We start from the raw sequence: 22,053 nt of genomic DNA, 5'->3' as shown, positions 1-22,053 counted from the left end.
GCATTCTTTTGACTCAAATGAAGACGAACAGTTGAAAAAATGAAAAAGCCATTAACATACATGTGTGTCATATAATTGGGGTCAACATAAATAAAACTTACATCCTCATGAGGAAATAATGGCTTTTTTCAGTTTTGTATCTAAATCATACTTGATATAGCCTACTTCTAATGTAAATGTGGTGCAGCTGAATTTAAATGAATAGAAACTATATTACTGTAGTAGGCCTACATATTTTCCTTTCTAATGCGCCATGGCACGTTATCAGAGGTCACTAAGCTCAAGATGTACATGGAATAATGTAATGTAATCAGTCCACATGAGTTCACAATGAGTGATGTGCATAGAATGTATCTCCATCTGCTGGTGAAGGATATGAATGCAAAAAGAAGATGGAAACAAACAATGAAACTGCCACCGATTACTTAAGTTTTCATGTCTTGTTGTCACAGATACGCTGGCGACTACGCCACTCCGTTCGGCACTGTCTCTGTCTTGTGTAAAGCGCTTTGGGTTGCACTCTGTGCACGTTAAATACACTATATAAATAAATAAATTACTTACTCACTACTTCTTGACCACAGCAACTACAACACTGTTTCTAAAACTGCTGCTACCTCACACAACAACAGATAAACGAGCCACTGCCAACCAATATGACCACATGTCATCTGCAAACAAGCGTATGGGACAAGAAGGGACTTGTGTCATTATATCTTCTGGCTGTTGGTGTCAAGGACAACATGGTTTATGAACGTCAACAGCATGAAGGACATTCAAATTCTGATTCCACCAGATGGCAATGTTGCAGACTAGTGTTTACATTATGAAATTAGGTTCACCTGCCTTGATGTGCATTGCTGACAAGGGATATAGTCATGTAATATGTGTCATGTCTTGGCTGACGCCAGAGAACCACTTGAATCTTTGAAATGACAAATTGCATGGGATCTTACTGGGATGTTATGAGAGAGAGAGAGAGAAATAGACCAAACACGCAGTAGCAGTTATAATGGCAATTTCCCCACTGAGGTCAAAGATTTACCAGGGGGCAGTATTGTCTGTGTCCTTCCCTAAATATTTAGGGTTGTTGCAAAAAAAATCTTTCTTTCACAACTCTGGAGGAATTACTTTAAGGATACATTACATTTTGAAAAATAGAATATACATGTACTGTATATCTCAACTCACATTACATTTTATTTTATAATTGTGCATTTTGCATGATAAATTGAATTGAAATTTTTCCTAGGCCTATTACAATATTTAGGCATACATCTAATGATTAGATTTTGCTAGGCATTAAATTGAATGATCTGTCTCACATTCTTGCTCCAAAAATGCCCACCCGTTCATCAAAAACAGTTGACGACTATGTCGTGTGAATGTCCATGAGTCAGGTTAGCTTGTCTTGCCAGGGTTACAGCATCATGTGATGAAAGCTAAACCTAAAAAGTAGGGAGGCAGAGCCCTTGAGTCCACTGTAATCACATCAAATCACATGACTTGAGCTAAGGCACGAAGCATGTGACTCTGTTTTAGGCCTTTCTAAACCAATAACTAGCAAGGATTATAGCATGGCCAATAAGATGAAATCCTTTGAACCAATAGCTGTAGTGGAGTATCAGCCCCTTTAGGGTTATTTGGTTCATAAACAGACAAAACAATACTAAGGCTTCTTATGTGATATCTTTAGAGCTGCTGCATCTCTTGATCCTTTTGATCATAGACTATCCATGTGAATATTTGACGACCCCATAGTGTCATCACCAAATTCTTGAAAGTTGATGAAGACCAGACCAAAGCCTTTGATATATCGAAGGCTTTGGACCAGACAAAGTATTTGCATTTCCTGTGAATCCAGTTCCTATCACATTCATTGTGGCCTGGAACATTCCTCTGGATCAGGGCAAAGGGCATGTCAGTGCCAATTGAAATTATATTTAAAGTCACTGATTAGTTCAGCTACCCCCTGTCTCTGTAACAAAAAAATCTAAATGGAGACAGTCCCACACCTGTCTGATTAGAATACAAAATTACCCTTGAGAGTCCCATGTGTCTCCCACATTAGCTGAGAAATACACTTGTTTAAAAGTTATATTTAGCTTTGTTCTGGTAAACCTATGAATAGCTGCAAGAAATGGTATTAACATGGGATTAAGTATGTTATCTAGTTCTTGTATTTACCTGAACATATTTGTAGTGCAATGTTGTGTCCAAAACATATCTCTTAAAAGACCCCTTTTTTGTAGGCTTTTTGTAAGTGAGCAGCATAGGCTATCATAGACTATATGATATATGCAATTCATATGACATAGGCCTACAGGAAGTAGGCTAGTTAAAGTTGGGTGCAGGTGCTAATTCAGCATGGTCTCTGTGATATTTAATTATGCACATTAGACAATGAGATAAACCCAATGTAAAGTCATGTAAAACTTAAAAACTTTGCCCATATTTTTTGTTATTTTTACAAAAATGTTGAACAATATTTAACTAAACACATTTGCTGTAATAAAGATTGATTTTCTTTAAAATTTAGCTCATCACCTACACGTGATTCCGTGTCTGTAGGCCTATATTTTTCAAAAAGGTGGATAAAAAGTAACCTAATTAATCGAGTTTAGGCAGTCTCCCTCAACATGCTTTCACGGTCCTGTGCCTTGTGATGTGTTCGCAGGCTGGCTAAGTTGTTGAGAAAGCGACCAACAGTCATGTGCTTGTCAGGACTAGTCTTTTTTTTTCTTCTTGGAGCAGAGCTACACATTTCCACGGATGAAAGCTGCCCTGTAGTCGGTGTATATGTAAGATTTTGTAACGCTGTCAATTCATTTTGAGTAAGGTTACTGTTAAGGGGGGAAAACAGCAGCGTACAGTAACCCTGCGCGTCGTATAGAAGTTTTGACGGCAGAATTTGGACGCCGTTAAGTAATGGTTAGTAGCCTATTACCTTTACGTTTCTTCTCGTCTATTTTAGTTATTTGAATTGTAGATTGCATATTTAACATGCCATTAAGGCAAACAGTAATGGTGAGTCGTCAATGTCACAACAGACATAGGCTACCAATTGAATTCAAGGGTTATGCTTTCACATCACTGCATTTCAAAACTCTAGATGATGACAGGATTTCGACTAAACCTGACTCCGCTTAAAGAACCACTCGGATTTATCAAAATTTTGGAATGGGTAAGCTACCATACTCTGAAGTACTGTAAACATTCTGCTGTCAATGCACTTTAATTGGGCCTTATCTGATTCAATGAAGTAACCAGATTAGCATTGGAGGTCTCATGTTGTGTTACACTTCCCCCCTCTAAGATTTGTATTAACTGAGGTAGTCTAGTTTTCAAATCTTTGTTCTCTTTTTATGTTTTTTGTATTGCATCGTATTTAATCACAAAACCAACAGACCTTCAATATTATGGACTAAGTCTGATATTGTCCACAATACAATAGTACATGATAGGCCTAATAGTTTGAAAGTTCTGTTTTGTTCTGTTTCTATTTTGACAAGTGTCATGTTTTACAGTTAACTGCCATTTTTGCCTTTGGAAGCAGTGGAAGCTTTAGTGGTCGGAATGTCATTTCACTTTTCTGTGGAGGTAGTAGAAATGAAACATTGAATGTCACATTTCACTATCCTTTCAGGTAGGTCTGTGTACTCTTCAATAAATGAGATCAGGAACTCATTTTTTTTTAACTCTGTTGTGTTCAGACCTAAATAGGTTGTCACACCACATTTCTGTAACTGACACTGCAAAGAAATTGACATAACATGATTAAATATATAGGCGTTTACCGATTTACCTGTGTGTGTGTGTGTGTGTGTGTGTGTGTGTGTGTGTGTCTGTGTGTCTGTGTGTGTCTGTGTGTGTCTGTGTCTGTGTGTGTGTGACCCTTTGCTCCAGGCTAAATGAGGTGATGCTGGTGGGCTCCAATTCCACACTCTGTGGCCGCAGTGTTCAGGAGACTCATCTTGTTGGTGACTCTGCCTTCTCTGCTGAAGCCTTTGTGGCAGTGGCCATCGTGGCTTTCTGCTACTGCATGGCAGCGCTGCTGATATACTTGGGATATATGGACAGCTACAGAGATCCTCAAGGATCATCATGGCCTCAAGCTGTAAGACGTTACCTATACTGGACATTTATATTGTAGATGCAGCAGGGGTATTATTGATATAAATTGACAAATAAACACCATAACTAAGTGGTTAATCAATGGATGGAGTTGCTGTTAGACCACATCCTTGCAACACAACCAAAAGGAAACAGACTCAGAGCTATCGAGAAAATCTCTACATGATTCTGGTCAGAACTAAAGAGATATTTCATTGTCTTGATAGTAGGCCCAATTGGAACAAAGAGTGTTTTCTTGTGTGAATAGTCAAACAGTGATTTTTGATTTTTGTTCTTTTTTGCAAAATGTATTCATTATCACACAATCTCCCATCACACATCAGCTCAAGTGGAGAAGGGAAAAAAAACCTAAACCTTTCTGCTTTTTTTGCACTCCTGGTTAGACGCAAGCAGCATTTTGTTGTCTTTGTACTTGTACTCTGCACAATTACAATAAAGTTGAATCTAATCTCCCACCCTTTCCCTGGCAGGACTTCATTCTGACGGTCCTCTTTGCGGCCCTGTGGCTTATCTGCTCGTCCGCCTGGGCCAAAGGCCTCCAGAACGTGAGGGATTCCACCAGCACCGCTGGCATCCGGTCCACCCTGTCAGTGTGCCAGGTGCAAGGTGTGTCCTGTGAGGTCACCGAGAGATCCAGCATGCGCACCCTCAGCGTCTCTGTGGTGAGCCTTTCAAATGGATAGCATTTAACCCAATGAGCATTTTACCGTCAATGATTTAAACCACTCCTAAGAGTAATTCACAAATCAGAAAGTATTTGAGGCAGATGTGTATCTTTTACAGGTATTTGGCTTCTTGAACCTGGTCCTGTGGCTGGGTAATGTGTGGTTTACCTATAAAGAGACGCCCTGGCACTCTCAGACTCCTGCGGCAGAAACAATACCGGTCCGTAGACAAGTGCCTGTACCCATCTGAAGTGGCTGCTCTAAGATGCTACACTAACTCCAATGACTGTTAGGGGAAAATGTCCTCCAATTTCCTCAGAACAGAAACTGTATTCACATGTCCCTCTTTCCTAGTGTATGTGTATATACTGTATGGCTGTTTGTGAGGAATATATGTATGTAAATAACAGAAAGATCTAATATTACCTCACATCTAACTCATGTTGTATAAGAATGTTATTTCTCACTTATTCGCTTTTAGTTTACTTACTGATGACTTCTGGGCATTTTTGTCCATTAAGCTGCAATGACTGTCAAGCTGTCACTTTTCTAATGTCACTGATGGTATTCTTTTTTTTTTTTTTAGAGTTGTAGGTGTGTCTGCATAGGGAGCTTGTGTGGTATCAACAATGCCCTGAATTTGATATTGTAAAGTTAAGCGCAAATGGTTGATGGTTGGTGGTTGGTTCAGGTTATTAAACAGAGTTTGATGCTTCACGAGAAAGCTTTTCATTAGTTAAAAAAAAAAACTGACAAAAATTGGCGACACATGCCTTTCCAAATAAATTATATAAAGAGAATTAAAGGCAGAGATTACATTCTTTCCTTTGAAAGTCAAATAAATTAGATCAGAGCTTTCTCTAAAAACGCCTGCTTTTGCTCTGTCTCTAACTGCACAATCTGTAGTAAGCCTATGGACTGGATTGCACTGTTGTTGTTTTAAGTGTTCTTCCTGTTTCATGCTTGTCTTGTGACTGTTGATCTTCAATTTCCCTGGAGGTATAAAGAGAACAAATAGCATACTATCTGAAGTTGTGACACTAATGTCTGCTGCTCCAGGGAGCACAAGACACACATAAAGAAGGTACAATCAGGCTCCTAAACATGAAATGTTGTTTATTTGTGTCAAACACACACATACAACAGAGTGAAAGTACTCAAATGAAAGGTACTTTTTTGTTGTGACATTTCATAATATGCCTATTAAGGGTGTCATGATTTCGATTTTAAATCAAAATCGATAGAAATTACATCTCAATCTCGAACTTCAAACTCAAAAGTAGAATCAACGATGCAGCCACACCCCCAATGTCACGTCCAGCATGTATGCCCAAGACGCAAAAACACACGTGTTAAACTGCAGCGTCAACACTCCTCTAATTTTAGGCTGCAGCCAGTTAAAAAACCTCAACAAACTGTTTTCATTTAACCTGATTATAGTCTCATTTGTAGTTATAAGCCAAACTGAATCAACCGATACTGATGTGATAGCAATCATTGAAATGCAGAGTGACTTTTGTCAATGCCACTTGACACATGTTTTGCCTATACCTCTGACATACCCTCAGCTGTCAATGGGACAGTGCCTGGCATAACTTTTGGTCTAGACCGCGTAGGCAATTGTACAGCCTGGTGCTGACCAGAGGTCAGTGAGGTCTGCATCCTGTCAGCTGCTGAGTCCACTGACTGGGCGGAGCCTGGCCTCTTAGCGTTTGAGGATTTGGACTGGGCACTACCTGGTGGTTGTGAAGTGCCAGTCCTCTGGGAGATGACCAAACTGCTGCTGTCTGGCTGAGTCTGTGGCAGGCTGGATACAATAATAGCGTCTTTCCAGCGACGGGCACCAGATTTGCTGTTGTATTCATACACCCTCTTTGTGACTAAAATCAAAGAACACCAGAGAGTGTCATTAACACTGAATGCCATTTTGAAGCATATATCCAAGTTGATTCAATGAGGAATGAACCATCACCTGGATCGACTTCCTCTCCATCAAATACTGTGTTGATCTTGGTCACCTCCTAATAGAGACAGGTGAATGTTAGAGGGATCTTCACATATGACTAATTCTGAACCACAACTGACAAATACCCAACCTACCGTCAATACTTCACGTTTTGGAGGATCTGTGGACAAATAACATAAAAAGAAATGTGTCATGAACTGAAGTTATGCTCAACAGTATTCAGGTCTTACTTCAAATCTTCCATAAGTCACTTGTAACATAATGGAAACATACCTTTATATTCAATGCTGTGAATAATGACAGAAAAGTCAAGAATAAATTCACACTTTGTTATTTAGATAAGTAAAGCACAAAATCATAAAGAAGAAGAACTTGCAGCTACTCAAAACCGTTTGATGAGGAAACTCACAGGGTGTCTTCATCCTCCATGTATTTGGACTCCCAGCAGTCGCAGGTGCAGTTGCACTCTTTAGTCGAGAGATATCTGAGGCATCTATACAGCAGATAGGCCAAGATGCCCAGGAGCAGAAGTGCACCCAGGACAGTCACAAACCACACGTACCAATCATCCGCATCAAATGTGTTCCGCGTCACAGCGACGTACGTGATGCGAGGCTGTAAAGCAGATCCATATGTTATTACCAGGTCTGTTATTACCATACTCCTATAAAACAGTCAAATTCACACATGCAACTTGACAGTACCCAAAATACATGAAACTCTTGATCATGTGCAGTGAAAGGCAAAGACTTCTCAACAGATTCTCACATAAAAAGTAAGTTAAAAACTCACTGTTGTTGTCGTGATGGTAGTGGTGAGGTCGGGGTCTACCACCAGGACGTTGATGATGATGGTGCCGGTCTGGGGGGCGCGGCTAGCTCGTAGGTTGGCGTCGGAGATCAGCACGGTCAGACTGTAGCGCCACAACTTATCTAGGCCACTGCTGAAGTCAAAAGGCTCCCTAAAAATCAGCCGTGTGATGTTTGTCCCCGCGCTAGGAGAAAAGCCAAAGTGGTTGTTTACATTGGTGGCCCCTGCAAGATACGGAGGAGAAGCTGATTATTGACATGAAGATGCTTTCAGAATAAACCACACTGCCACTGAGACATACATACTCCTATGCTCTTTCTAAGAGAGAAATGGATCGCAAGGTCTGACCTGAGATTGTGTAGATAAAAGAAGACGGCGGGGAGTCTCTATCTGTGCATGAGAGCATGAAGCCTTGGACACTGGATCCTGGACGCATGTCAACAGGGACAACCAAGCTGGTTTTGTTGGGACCACACAATGGTGGCTCATCGTTTGCTTCTGTGATATTGATTGTGACCTATGGAAATAATAAACAAAAAGAATAAACATCTCAGAAAATGTTTTTTTTGTTTTCTGCACAAGCTCTTGTCATTATGTGATGTTTCATCTTGTGGCTTACCACAGCTGTGGCTGAGAGAGGCTTGACTGGGTCCCCGTCCACTGCACGGATGACCAATGTGTGTGACGGAGTGACCTCATAGTCAGGGTTAGTGAGCAGACTGATCCTGCCAAGTTTGGGGTCTACATGAAAGATGTTAGTCAGACCTCCACTGCCCCCGCCTGACACAAGTGAGAACTGTATTTCTGTTGGGGGGAGGTCCTTATCCGTGGCAACAACAGAGCCAATTACAGTGCCCCCTGGAGAAAGATGTGAGTTACTATAGGAGTGACGCTACACTGTAAAATTCAGTAGATTACAGTAAAGAATAATATATGCCTTACGTCCAAGCAGCTCAGAAACAGTGAAGAAGTATGTTGAAGGACTGAATATTGGTGGGAATTCATTGACTGGTGTTACACTCACATACACATAAGCATCACCTACATAAAAAGCATAAGTTGGTGTCAGGAAAAAGGAATTATATCACTCACACCGTGTAAGTGTAAATAATGTGACAGACTCACCCTTTAATGACGTATCATTCTTATCTGTTGCCACAACTAAAAGGTTGTATTCACTAGCAATGTTCACGTTGCTAGGATCCTCAAAGTCGAGACTTGAATTTAACTGCAAGAACAAGAAGACAACAGACTGCAGATTTATATAATGATTTACACATAATACTGTATATGCCTACTGATACAATGTAAATAATAACAATAATGCTCTAATTCCCAACATAGTAGTCAATTCCATGTGCCTGTCTTACCACAATGGACCCATGTGAGGTGAGGGCAAAACGTTGGGTGCACCCTGTGCATGAGAAGCTGGTGAAGCTGTACTCCCTAAACTCAGGCTCCACGTCATTATCAGTGCATGTGACTGTGGCAATTAGAGCCCCTTTAGTCTCTGTCTCTGGTACTTCTCTTCTAATAAATCACAGCACAAACCACAGATAACTAACGGAAGAATAAAGTTACATTCTACAAAATGTGTGAATAATGATTCACTCTCACATCTTCATTTGAGACAAACAAATGACAAAAAAAGTATTTGCTGAATATATAATGTAACATAAATATAACATCCAGCAAGCCATGGTCATTCTCACCGTGGTCTGTCAGATGTGCAGATAGGTTGGTTGTCATTGATGTCCAACACTGTGACATTCAAGTTGATGGAGCTGAAGAGAGGAGGGCCAGGGGGCCTGTACGTTGCAGTGATAGTCACAGCTACTGTAGGGGTATTTCTAAGTGTGTCACTGTCACGATCCATTCGGTTTGCTATGGTGACTAACCCTGTGTCTGCAAGCACAGAGAAAGAGAGGTGTTGTTACCATTTGCTTTTTTTGTGTGTGTGTGTGTTAGTCATACCCACTTGTTTAAAATGTCCTACATCCATTTATTTCAAGATAGTCATTCGGGCTGATGGTGTAGAATATAAATCCAACATAAAGAGAGACATCTGGCACGACCGCAGTGATGTTGGCCACAATATGCCCTGGGCTAAGCTCTTCTGGGAGAGTGAAAGAGGTGATGGTGCTAGAAGACAAAGCAAAAGGAGTCTTTTCAAATGGCATGAAAAACAATTTGAAACGGTCTTGTCACAGTTATCATCACTAATGACAAACTACTTACTTTAACCCTTTCATGCACGCATTATGAAAAAAAGTGTCTAGATTTTTTTAGTATTGATTTTCTTACTCTACATGAGCCCAATATTGAAAATCAGTTGGAATTTTTAAAAAATATGCTTTTATATAGAAGTTACGTTATTGTCCACGTATGTGGACAGTGCGCAACAAAGGGGTAAAAAAGAAAAAATGTAATGACAGAAAATGTGGAAACTATGGCCCTCTATTTCCTCCATACTACCCACCCAGCCCTCTACTACCCCCATACTACCCACCCACCTCTCTACTACCTCCATACTACCCTCCCAACCCCTCTACTACCCCCATTATTGCTCACCGACCCTCACCCACCCCTCTACTACCCCCATATTACCCACCTCTACTACCACCACTACCCAACCACCCCTCTACTACATCCATACTACCCATCCCTCTACTACTAACCCACCCACCCCTCTAGTACTCTCATACCCACCCCTCTACTACCCATCCACCCCTTTACTACCCCCATATTGCCATACCACCTTGGCATTACCACATGTAATTAGGTAATTATTTATTAATATGTTTACCAAATGTTTGTTTCTTTGCAATTTAAAGCAATTAAAATCATATTTGAAAAAAAAAAAAAAAAAAAAAGTCCTAGTTACAAAATCTAATTTTTGGCCATTTAACTCCTCTGTTGCGCAACGTCCACATACGTGGACAGTTGCTTTTTGTGGTCTACAAACTCTATTTTACATCCGATTTAATTTCTGAAAACATAGAGTTGTTCAACACACTCTCCTGTACAGCATAATATTTTTTTTTACATGATTTTGCCTTCTTGAGTACTAGCTTTTTACAGATATGCCTGGAGCATTCAGCATATGGCCATTACTGTCACTCATGTTGAGTTGATGATGTCTTCAAGCAGTCAATATTCCAAATATAAGATGATACATATTGTTAATATATTGCCAAGGACCTACTAAAACTGCCCTGAAGTGGATTGGTGTATATCAACATGATAAATAAGTAGAAAACAGAGTTAAAGTTACTGTCCACGCATGTGGACGTTGCGCATGAAAGGGTTAAGAAAATGGGTTTATCATCATTGATATTCATTATGTTGATAATCAGTGGTCGTAGTGCTGTATGGTTCCCATCACTTACTGAAATGTTGAGTGAGTAACTGAAGAGAATGGAGATACAAACAACACACATGCACATTTCAGAACATTCTGATAGTACGCCACTGAATCAGATCAGATCACATACTGTACCTTCTTGGGTCTGTTTGATAATTGAACTCCTTTGTTGTGAAAACTGTGCCTTTACTTCCACGGACACTGAATGCAGGGTTCACAGGAATGAGACTAAACTGATTGAAACAAGTAAACATACAATGAACCGACATATGATCAAGCACATCATGAACTCACATAACAGAGTATAGTGTAGCCTAATGGACTTACTGTAATAGATTGACTCTGTTACATTACAAGCTAGGATAAGTTATTTGACACTAACCATAAGGGTTTTGTGCTCTGGGTCAGAAACACTTGGTTCATAAATCTGCCCTGAGGGTGTCTTTTCCAGAATATAGAGGACTGATGCTAAAATAGAGACAAACCAAAGCTGTCAACTGTCAGGCTTAACAGAACCTTTTCTCGTGATTTATATTGAAAGCCTGTCCAAAATGTGCAGTACCTTCATCCAGGAAAACTGGAGGCTCGTCAACATCTGTGAGAAGCACAGTCAGTGTTTTACGGTCACCATTCCCAAAGGAGCCAACTGCAAGGATTTGGAAAATGAAGCGATTTGGAACAGTCTCAAAATCCAAGTCAGGGGAACCAGTGACGAAGACCTGAAATGAACAAATTACCATAAATATTTCTAAGCATATAGCAGGTCAACATGTTTTGAATGTTAAAAAAATATGTCATCAATGAATTACTTTCTTACATAAAACTAAATTTAGGCAATAGAAAATGTATGGCTCACTATGAAGAATGAAAAAATGGGCCACCACGGCAAATAAACAAAAACAACTTGCAGCACAGTAAAACTGAATATATCCGACCTTGGCATGAGTGGTATTTTCCATAGACACAGCAAAAGCATCGGTAAGAGGGTCAAAGTTCAGTAGCCTGGGGAATCCTGCTGCCAAGCTCTCTCCATCAGAGAAGGACACCTGGAAGCTGAAGACCCCTGTGCCTGCAGGACTGTTCTCCAGCAACATTGTTGTCGCTGGCAGTCCAATTATTGAGATTTCTGAGAAGGCACCTGTGTGATATGGGATGAATCAAACATGTTGAGTTTAGATGAGACTGAGATGAGATCATTTATTTTGTGTAACAAAAGGTCAATCTGTAAATGGCCATCTTTAAATGAACAGCCTATTAAAATATGATCATCCACAGGTAGGCACCTACTTTCCATTAGCCTTACTGTTAAACGTTTACTCACCTGATATTATCCATATCCCCAGAATCACCACTGAAGCATGGATGTTGTCTGGCATGTTTTCTCACAGGTGAAACTCACCTACTGTAACGTCCTGTCTCAGGGCCTCTTACCTCTGCTGGTGTTGGATCACCTACACCCTTAAGGCCACCTCTCATCACTCAAGCACATGGACTTAGTCCCCTGTGTGTTGTCAATCTGTAGTCGTTGGATACAGGCCTTTATGGCCATCACACAAGCTTGTCAGGACAAGCTGTGCTTCATCAGTGAAGATAGGCTACTGCTAATGCACTTCATAGTTTGCACTACAGCAAAGAGCTTTCTGTGAGTTCATATGTTTATGGAAGGCTATATGCCTATGGATTTACTAAACTGTATGCTAATTTGACTAAATTAAAACAAAAGCCCAATTTAATCAAATGATGTAGAAAAATGAGCACATGTTGTCGGCCTAGGTCTACTGAAAAGAATGCACAATTTAGTCAAATGAGCACATAATTTTGTGACAACAAAATTACTTATTGAGACTCTCTATGCCTGCATTGCCATTCGTCTAGCTGCTACACTAGCACGACCCCAGGCAGTTGGGTTGGCCCCTTGAGCTGTGGATCTGCCCAAAGTTTCTTCCTGGACAAGGGAGTTTTTCCTTGACCCTGTTGCTCCTGGGTGTCCCTTGGTGCTCCCCTGCTTACGCTTTTCTTTGACTCTGCTTACGCTTTTGGATAGTCCTTCAACCAATCAGGTGTGTTTTTTGCATAAGCTAGTTTGTAATTGGATCCAGAAGATGTGGATAGGAGCCTGACAGTGTTGACAGGAAAGCCAAACATCCCGCTAGGCAAAAAATATTTTTTTGCCACTAGGGTGCGTCTAAATTTCTTGGCTATGGACAGGAAGCAGGAGAGATAGAGATAGATGTGCAGGTTTCCAGCCTGAGCTGCAGGGCGAAATCCAAATCCCCAGATCAGACAGGGTTCACCCAGCCTACATTGGCATGGGCATTTTAAGAATTTCAAAAGGTCAGTCTGGCACAGAAAAGGGCAAACAGTTCAGAATAAACCACTAACCTACACAATATAGCCTAATGGCCTGAGCATTCAGAGAAAATAGAACTAGTAGTTGTTTTGTGGTTGTTTTGTGCAGAGTCATAGGCCCAGATACATAGAATGGCTCTGTTTTTTGTGTCCCCATCCAATTATCTCTATGGTTACAGTAGCGTCTTGGGCGCGGTCAAATGCTAGACGATCGGATTTCATTGGCTGAGAGAGCCTTGAGTGCGCGTGGGGTATTGTGGGTGTTGTTGAGAAGTTGGGGAAGCAAGCCAAGCCAAGGGGTATTCTCCTGAGGAAAAGCAAAACAGCAACATTACAGAGCCTGCCGTACCAAAGTGCAGAGTGTTTTGGCCTGGTAAGTGAATGGATATGAAACTGGCCCTTGTTTGAACTATTGTCATGTTGTGGAAATGACAACTATATCCACGTTTTTCAACATTTTCTGCAACAGCTATCACAGCCTCCTACAGCTAACGTTATCGTGGATAACTTAGCGGCGCTGCACCTCCTAGCTTGTAGTCAAGTTAAGCCTTAGTTAGCTTTTTATATCAGCCACGAGTATCCATCATAGGTATTAATCGGCATTTGCATTTATTTTGTGCACGACTTAGGCTCTTAGGTTATCGGCCTGGGGTCACTTGCTAGTTCTGTTACGTTAGCTAACTGTTTGCTAGCTTGGTTGAGCTAGCTGTTAAACTACACAGAAGTTTTGAAACTTTTGGACAATAACGTTAATGGGCTAGCGTACATTCCTGCGAAATGTTGTTTCAGAAATATAGTATGTTGGGTAACAAATGGTTAAATAGTTACACAAATTGTTATTCCCTGCTGTCTTAAACTAGTTTCTCTCTGAACCTGAACACCATTGCTTAAAATGTCCAAAATTGGCTTTTTCTTTGACATCTTAGTCTCTTAGAAGTACTTTGAGCAATACCTTGTGGTACTGCAGTCTTATGGTATGCTTAACAGTGGTTCTCTCCTCTTTGTTAGGCTCATTATGTCTGTGTTTCTGCCAACCACATCCAAAAGCCTGACATCTACTCCACTGAAAATTAAAGACAACGGTATTTACAGGAGCAAAAGTGTGGAGTATGACTCCACCGAGGAGTCTACTTACTCGTTGTTGTCGCCAATTTACCACGATAGTTTTGAGGGTTCAGATGATGACCCTGAGGTGGAACAACTGCAGAAGAGGCTGTGCAGCCTGGCAGCGTCAACTGAAGATATCAGACACCCCTCTCCACAGAGGTACTGTTTGCAATCCACACGTTAGAGGATGTTCTGTTGAGGTCATGCATTTGCTTATGGATTTAAAAAAAACTTTATCGCGTGTTTGTCCACATATACAGTACAAACTTTACTTTATAAACCGCTCACAAAAAGTAAGGAAACTTGACTTTGGCCCGTTATATCTCCACTTTAATAATACCAATCACTAAAGTCTTTTATGTCATGTTCATCGTTTATTAGTCACCTTTACAATGAGGTACAGCTTGTAAGCATTGGGCTCCCATGGAATGAGCATCACAACCAAACGTGTAAGTAGTGCCAACGAAAAATGTGCCAAAATGGCCTGTTATGCTGTTGGAATTCACCTTTGTTACTTCAAGCATTGACGATTGCACTCTCCCACAGAGATGAGGAAAACAAAACATGTTAGGCATACATTCGTTCATTTTATACTCAAGTGTCAGGGTCCTCAGTAGCGTGTAGAGGATCCATATGCAGCCACAACAGCTTGGCACCTTCTTCTCATGCTGGTCACCAACCTGGCTACATTCTGCTGTGGGATGGCATTCCATTCCTCGATAAGGATCTGTTTAGTCAGCCAACCTGGTACAGCACGCCCAAGCTGATCCCACAAGTGTTCAATTGGGTTGAGGTCTGGACTCACGTCACGGCAGGCCATTATATCCTCTCCACTCCCAAATTCTGGAGGTACTCTCTGATGATCCCAGCTCTATGGGGGCGAGCGTTGTCATCCTGGTGGATGGCATTTGGTCCCATATTCTGGAGATATGGAATTGCCACTGGCTCCAGAATCTCATCCCGGTATCTAAACTCACCTGGTAGCACTTGTCTGGTAGCAGATGTCTGGCAGCAGAACCCTATTACTGGCCATTTTGGCACATTTTTGGTTGGCACTACTCAGACATTTGGCTGTATTGCTCATTCCATGATTGCCCTATGCTTACAAGCTATACCTCATTGTAAAGGTGACAAATCAACGATAAAAATTATATGAAACACTTTACTGGTTGGTATTACTAAAGGGGAGATATAATGGGCCAAAGCCAAGTTTCCTTACTTTTTGTGAGCGGTTTATATCCCCTATTTTACATTGCATTTTTTTTTATTATTTAATATGATTGCTATGCATATGCACTTGCTTATGTTGAGCTTTATGTTGTTGAGCCACCTTTAATGCACTAAGCACTTTATGGGTTACTTCATAACCTGGTTTACCTCTCTATTCACTTTGCACAACTAAACTGAACTGCCACCACTTTTTATACTGTTGAAATGGCTGTAATAAAACTTGAACTTGATGTTATAGGAATGGGAAATTGCACATTCAAAGAAAAGTTGCAGAGGTCAAGCTGGAGAAATCTTCTGTTTCACTGCAAAACTTAAGTGCCTGGGAACAGTGGCTGGTCACCAAAGCAAAAGAAGACCGTCTCAAATTAGAACAGAAAGCTCTGGAGGTACACCTTCATCCTATGTTGTAAAGAACTGTTCTGCAGTGACATTGATCAGTGACATTTTTGCAGAAGGTTCTGCTCTAATAGTCACTAATGATGACCGTCCCTGTTTATTGATTTTAATGGATTACACTCTTCTTTTAATAGTAATGATGATAATAATAATAATAATGATAATATACCAAATTAATTTATATCTTCAGGAGCACACTCTGATAATGAAATTGATTTATATCTTAACAAATCTGTAACCTTTGTCTTCTGTTCACTTCAGGAGCACACTCTTCAAGAGAAGAAGGAACAGGAGGAAAAGGAAAAGAAGCAAAAGAGAATTCAGACAAAGAGCAAAATTCAGGATTGGCTGAAAATGAAAAGAGATATGGTAGGAGTGCATGTCATGCCAGTGTGTCATTTTAGCAGTGTTTCATGAATGTGAAAATGGAAGTAGTGAAAGTAGTGCCTTCCATTGATGGCCTACAGTGATTTTAGTGATAATAAAGCATAATTGTTTAGCAACCAGAATGCATGTAATTATGAACTAATGTGACAGTAGTATTCTTAGCATGCAAGATTCCTCTATTTGTTGTTTATATGGGTCACATAAAAAACTAGATTGTTTTTTAGACATCCAACTACAACAAATAAATAAGGGCATTTGTAACTAAGCTCAAATAGATAATTTAATTTAACATTAACATATTTTAAAAGGAACAGTCCCTGATATGCATTTCACATTCTCTGGTTAACAAAACATAAAGGTATCAGGAGATATATTCAGCATCTTAAGAAAAATCTGTCAACTCAACTGAGTGTAATTTTCACTCATTTTAGTCCCAAATCAAAGCTTGTTTGTATTCCTCAGTGTCCGGAGTTTAATTGTGTGGTTGATTTATTTAAAACAAAACAATATTCAACTGTTCGTATTTCACAGGAAAAACATGAAAAGGAGTGCAAGGAACGTCAAAAACAAGAGGAGGTTGAACGAGAAAAGCAGAAACGGAGAGAGATTGAACTCAAAGCACAAGAGAAATACAAAGAGTGGTTGCTCAAGAAGAAAGAAGAGGAAAATGAGAGAAAGCAAAGAGAACAGGTGACACATCAGTTTGACCTGATGGGACAAGAAGCTTGTATTTACCTGCTAAAGCTGTACATGATTAGTGGAACATTTATGGCTGCCATGGCTTCAGTTCACATCTGAAGGTGATGTACTGTAGATGAACTGTGAGTTAACGTCTATCTGACTTATTCCCCATCATTTTTGGGCCAATAGGAAGAGGCGGCATTCAAAGAGGCAGAGGAGAAGGAGCGGAGGAGAAAGGCAGAGGAAACATTTCAGGAATGGCTCCGGGCACAGAACAAAAACCGAGTCAAGTGCAACACGCCCTCCCCTCAAGGTGCATAGTGTGTGAGTGTGTGTGTGTGTGTGTATAACTAATACATGGATGGGTTTTATAACATTTCTTTAAACTAATGCCTGAAATAATCCAGAGGTCCATGTATATTATTTATTTTTAATTCACATTCACTTCAGGTGTAAAATTATTTCTGTTACAGGCTATGACCATCTGAACTACCCAGCTCCCAGTTTCTGCAACCCCATTCCATGGAAGCCCATACCTGTTCCGCCTCCAAAGAAGGCTCCCCGGAAGAGAACCCAACGCCACAAACCGCTGGGACCACCCAGAAACCAGTCAACTCCATGTCTGACTTTCCGATACAAAGACACTCTGAGCTTTGCCAGCAAAAGGCGATGACACAAAAAGGGTGCCTCTCTTCCACAAGGCTGCTCTCTGGTGGCTCATAGGAGAACTCAGGCTTTCCATGAAGAGCTCCACCAGCACAGTTGAAGGCGCAGTACGAGTTAGGGCTGAGGAAGAAGTGTGGAAATTGACTGTGGTTGTATTGTTTTCAGGGTGCTGTCCTGAAAGCTTCACCCAGGTTGGAGATAAAACTTGTGTTTAAATTGTAAATTATAAATCAGGTTAGTAAACATGAAATTGTTAGTTAACAGCCAGTTAATTGTTAGTTGACTGTTGAATGAGACACCGTGTCTAAAGGTCTTGTTTTGGACAAAAAGAAGAGACGTTTAATTTTGTTGACCATGTATATTTTCCTGTAGAATTCATATTAGTTTGCATTCAGTTGTATATTGTTGTACATGTTGTCACATTTTTACAGTTTTGTTTATTTTTAATACCTTGTTTTACACAACTGTTTATAAAAAATACATTTTAAACAACATAGATGAAATAGAGAAGTTTAACAAGCAGTACTAACCTGTGCCATGAATATTCTCAGAATAAATGTGTTATAACCATTATTAAGAAGTGTGAATAGGATTGGTCCTGAATCCATGGCAAGATAGTAAAAGTCTTGGAAGAATGATGGGGAAAAACTAAGTGGCTATCCCACTTGTTTACACAAGTGAAAGAATTTCTTATTAATATTTCATGTCTTACACATTTACAATTCAAGTTATAAGCATGTGCATAAGTGGAGAGATCATTCTCTGTACTGTTTGCATCATGTGGAGTCATTGTATGACAGAGAAGGTTTTGATGCCAGTCGCCTCCCTCTATTCACACATATGCTAACACACACACACACACACCCACACACACCCAAAAACACACTCTCACTCTCATATTGTGTATTGTTTGGTGTCTGTCTGTGCCTTGTGCCTCTCTGCACTAAGCTGACGACAAAGCAGTGAGTGGGAGGGTGGGGGGGTCGCTGACACACACTCAAGGGCACAATGCACTTCACTATCATCTCTGCTGCAATCCCCCCAGGCACGCGATCTTCATGCTGGCCCATGCACCATTAACAATCACGAAGGTATTCTTACAACTTTTTTCATGACTGGAAAATCTGATAATCTTACTGGTTCTTTCCTTTTTATGACTTTGTGTGTGTGCGATGAGATAGTGGCGAGAGCAGTGGAATGTGCTCTTGGTCAGCTCTCAGGGTGGCTCTGAGCGGCGAGCGAGGTAGGAGGCAGCCACAGGCTTCCTTGTGGAATGCATTTGAATTCTGAGCAGCTGAGTCCAAAGGTCGCCACTGAAGACAGTTAGTGTTGTGTACACTAAACATGTGCAACGCTGGAAGGAGGAGCTCAGTTTCTTATGTACTCGATGGACTTAAGAGTCATGTTGTCATTTATTTCAATAAGCTACTGAAAATAATAGCAGGTACATGTTTGATTTCTATTACACTGATTTTTCTGTTTGTCTTTAAATACTGCTTTCTGCTCCTTTCCTTTTTTCACCACACCCTTGGTCTATTGTGAAACTACAGTTCCCCTAAGATGCAGTGGTGCAGGTGGATGGGAAACCGAAAGTCAAACACAAGAAGCCAGGTACAGTTGAGGCGGAGTGACTTTGTTTACATTTTGAGTCAGTCGAAGTGGAAAGGATTTACTAGAGGGAAAGTGACATTGGATACAGAATGGGCGTAGTTTATGCCAGGGCTGGAAGTGGGGTGGGGAGATTTTCTATACCAGAACATTATTGTATGCTTCTTTTTTTAAGTAAAAGGGAAAGAGCTATGTGAAGTGAATGACATTATTTGAGATTCTGGAAGAGGCACAGCAGAACTCTCAAAGCGGCAGAGACGGAAAATGGGTTTTTATGAGATGTTTCAGAAGGATCATTTAGACTTTTGTCTACGGTAGCTGAATGCCATAGGTACCTCGTTTAAACATCACATGATGGATTCATAGAAAGGAGAACTACACGTTTGAGGAAGTATTACCTAAACTGTGTGAGTGTGAATTGATACTTTGAGATTACTGTTGCTTGGTACTCCTGGACACGTTCAGCAGTGCCCTTAGCTGCTGTTGAGTAAGCAGAAGTAGAATCGACATCATTGTTCCCCATGGCTCTGCAGCCCACGGAGATGGAGCTGGAGGAGGACACCTGTGACTTCCTCTTCAAGATCATCCTCATCGGAGACACCAACGTGGGCAAGACTTGTGTGGTCCACAGTTTCAAGTCGGGATTGTTTCTTGAAAGGCAGCAGAACACTATAGGAGTGGACTTCACAGTTCGAACTTTGGACATTGATGGCAAAAAGGTCAAGGTTGGTTGAGAGAAACATGATTTTTTCCTCCCAACTGTAATGTCCCAAAAAAGATAACCTTTTATTACTTGTATTATTAGTCATAATGCCATTACCACAGCACAGAGAGAATGTTCAAATTATTATTCACTATTTTATACGCTCAGTATGTCGTCTCATATTCTAGTGATCATGTGTGAAAAATGTATGTCTTCACACAGAGAAATAACATTTCCATTCATGCTTATATTATAACCCTTTCTTGTAATTAGATGCAGGTTTGGGATACAGCAGGGCAAGAGCGTTTTAGGACCCTCACCCAGGGCTACTACCGGAATGCCCATGGTGCCATGATCGCCTATGACCTGACCCGCCATAGCACCTTCGAATCTCTGCCTCATTGGATCCAGGAAGTGGAGCAATGTGGAGCACCCAGCATAGTAGTCATCTTCATAGGTAAGGATGATCAAATAAAAAGCTTTGACTAGTCAGATTCTTTATACTGTTATAGGCTCCCTATTATTTGCCTGTGGTTTACTATTCAATGCAATGTTATCAAGGTAACAGATATTACAGATTAGGTTGAGTTCATGTTGGCCCTCAATGTCCACACTCACAGACTCACACACTTGGATGCACAGACTCACAGACTTTAACATACCTTCCTGCTATACTAAGCTTGTGAGGGCTTAGGGCTGCCTCACTGTCAAATCGTGAAGTGCATGAGGACTCGCTTGCAGACTTTTTGAAGGCTTTTCCATTTCCTGAAGCTGGTATTTCTGCAGAGTTACACAAAAGAATGACCAACAATAGTGTTGTGACATGTTGTAAATGAGCACAATGTAACAGAAATGTGAATAAGATGTTTGGGTGTTGACAATTTAATATCATAGCCTATGTTACAGGTGCTGTTCAGTTCCTAAATAGCGCTCTGAGACCTCAGAGACCCTTGCTTAGCAGTTGATGTCATTTAAATCTTTGAGGGTACAGGGTGTAGACCTTTGTTTTTAGCAGTTTAATTGTACTTCCATTAAGGTTAAGATACACATTACTTTCGTGGATAACAACACTAGTACTTCACAGTCTAGCCTAGTTTCTGATATGGGGTGAGTGTTTTCAACAAAGGCAGTTGTCCACTACTGTTAATTCTCATTTTGTACTGTATGTTCGTGCAAAAATAAGAAACCAATGTATTCTAGCCCTATGACAAAAAAGTACTCTCGGGCACTTACAATAATAAAGCATTTACAAGAGTGGATTAGATACATATGTTTCTAACATATTTGCAATGTGTCTTATAGGCAACAAATGTGATCTTGAATCTGACCGTCAAGTGTTGTTTGAAGATGCATGTACTCTGGCTGAGCAACGGGGGGCGCTAGCTGCACTAGAAACATCTGCCAAAATGGACCATAATATTGAGGAAGCCTTCATCTTGATGGCAAAAGAACTCATTGTAAGAAGCGGAGGGGTGGTCAATCAGGAGCCCTACTCGGAGTCCCCTTACCCCCTGCTGCACTCCGACTCCCACACCATAAACCTGGAGGATCCATCAGAGAAGAAGCCATGCAGCTGCTGAGAACAGGTCAAACGCTAGAATCATACTGTAGATAAGCCCTCGGCATGACGTGGTTGTTAAACATTTTTCAGATATGTCACAATCCTCAGTTTTGTGCCACTTAATCTGAGGTTCTGCCATCAAGTGGAAGAGTTTGACTACTGTGCTTGATGTTACAGTGGATTATGTACGTACATTCATCATCAGGGAAAGGATTTTTCTTTTTTTAAATGTTAGCAGTGACTACTCATAAACACCATGTATGTACTTTGTATTTCATGTATTGTTTTTCTGATTAATGAATAATATTGGTTCACTTTCAGGATAACTTTATACAAATAAACAAAAGGCGAAAACAAAAAATTATATGCACGTCCAGAACCTGGAAGTAGCCATTGTCTAGTGTATACAAAACTAGGCTATTTAAA

At 40.5% G+C, this 22,053-nt stretch overlaps 3 protein-coding genes across 4 annotated transcripts; all 3 read left to right on the top strand.

Annotated features, from left to right (window-relative positions):
- The first annotated feature begins 2,759 nt into the window (after positions 1–2,759).
- LOC134093995 (synaptophysin-like protein 1) lies at positions 2,760–5,888 on the top strand. Its single transcript, XM_062547348.1, has 6 exons — positions 2,760–2,931; positions 3,113–3,184; positions 3,528–3,646; positions 3,907–4,117; positions 4,605–4,796; positions 4,918–5,888. Exons 1-6 carry the CDS (start codon positions 2,929–2,931, stop codon positions 5,047–5,049), a joined length of 729 nt encoding a protein of 242 aa, XP_062403332.1. The 5' UTR covers positions 2,760–2,928; the 3' UTR covers positions 5,050–5,888.
- A 7,658-nt stretch (positions 5,889–13,546) lies between these two features.
- On the top strand, positions 13,547–18,322 carry ccdc34 (coiled-coil domain containing 34). The gene is made up of 7 exons (XM_062546673.1): positions 13,547–13,661; positions 14,297–14,554; positions 15,864–16,011; positions 16,283–16,390; positions 16,940–17,098; positions 17,279–17,402; positions 17,563–18,322. Exons 2-7 carry the CDS (start codon positions 14,304–14,306, stop codon positions 17,760–17,762), a joined length of 990 nt encoding a protein of 329 aa, XP_062402657.1. The 5' UTR covers positions 13,547–13,661; positions 14,297–14,303; the 3' UTR covers positions 17,763–18,322.
- Positions 18,323–18,765: 443 nt separating this feature from the next.
- Positions 18,766–22,018, top strand: LOC134093564 (ras-related protein Rab-19). Of its 2 annotated transcripts, none has more exons than XM_062546676.1 (5): positions 18,766–18,846; positions 19,306–19,366; positions 19,897–20,088; positions 20,340–20,523; positions 21,369–22,018. In XM_062546676.1, the coding sequence occupies exons 2-5, from the start codon at positions 19,316–19,318 to the stop codon at positions 21,644–21,646; spliced, it is 705 nt and encodes a 234-aa protein (XP_062402660.1). In that variant the 5' UTR covers positions 18,766–18,846; positions 19,306–19,315; the 3' UTR covers positions 21,647–22,018. The 2 variants fall into 2 exon arrangements, with proteins under 2 accessions (XP_062402660.1, XP_062402658.1); XM_062546674.1 differs by lacking the exon at positions 18,766–18,846 and adding an exon at positions 19,040–19,199.
- The last annotated feature ends 35 nt before the right edge of the window (positions 22,019–22,053 follow it).

Source organism: Sardina pilchardus, chromosome 10, assembly GCF_963854185.1.
Source record: "Sardina pilchardus chromosome 10, fSarPil1.1, whole genome shotgun sequence".
Lineage (NCBI taxonomy): Eukaryota > Metazoa > Chordata > Actinopteri > Clupeiformes > Clupeidae > Sardina > Sardina pilchardus.
This window is presented reverse-complemented; position numbering and strand designations above follow the sequence as displayed.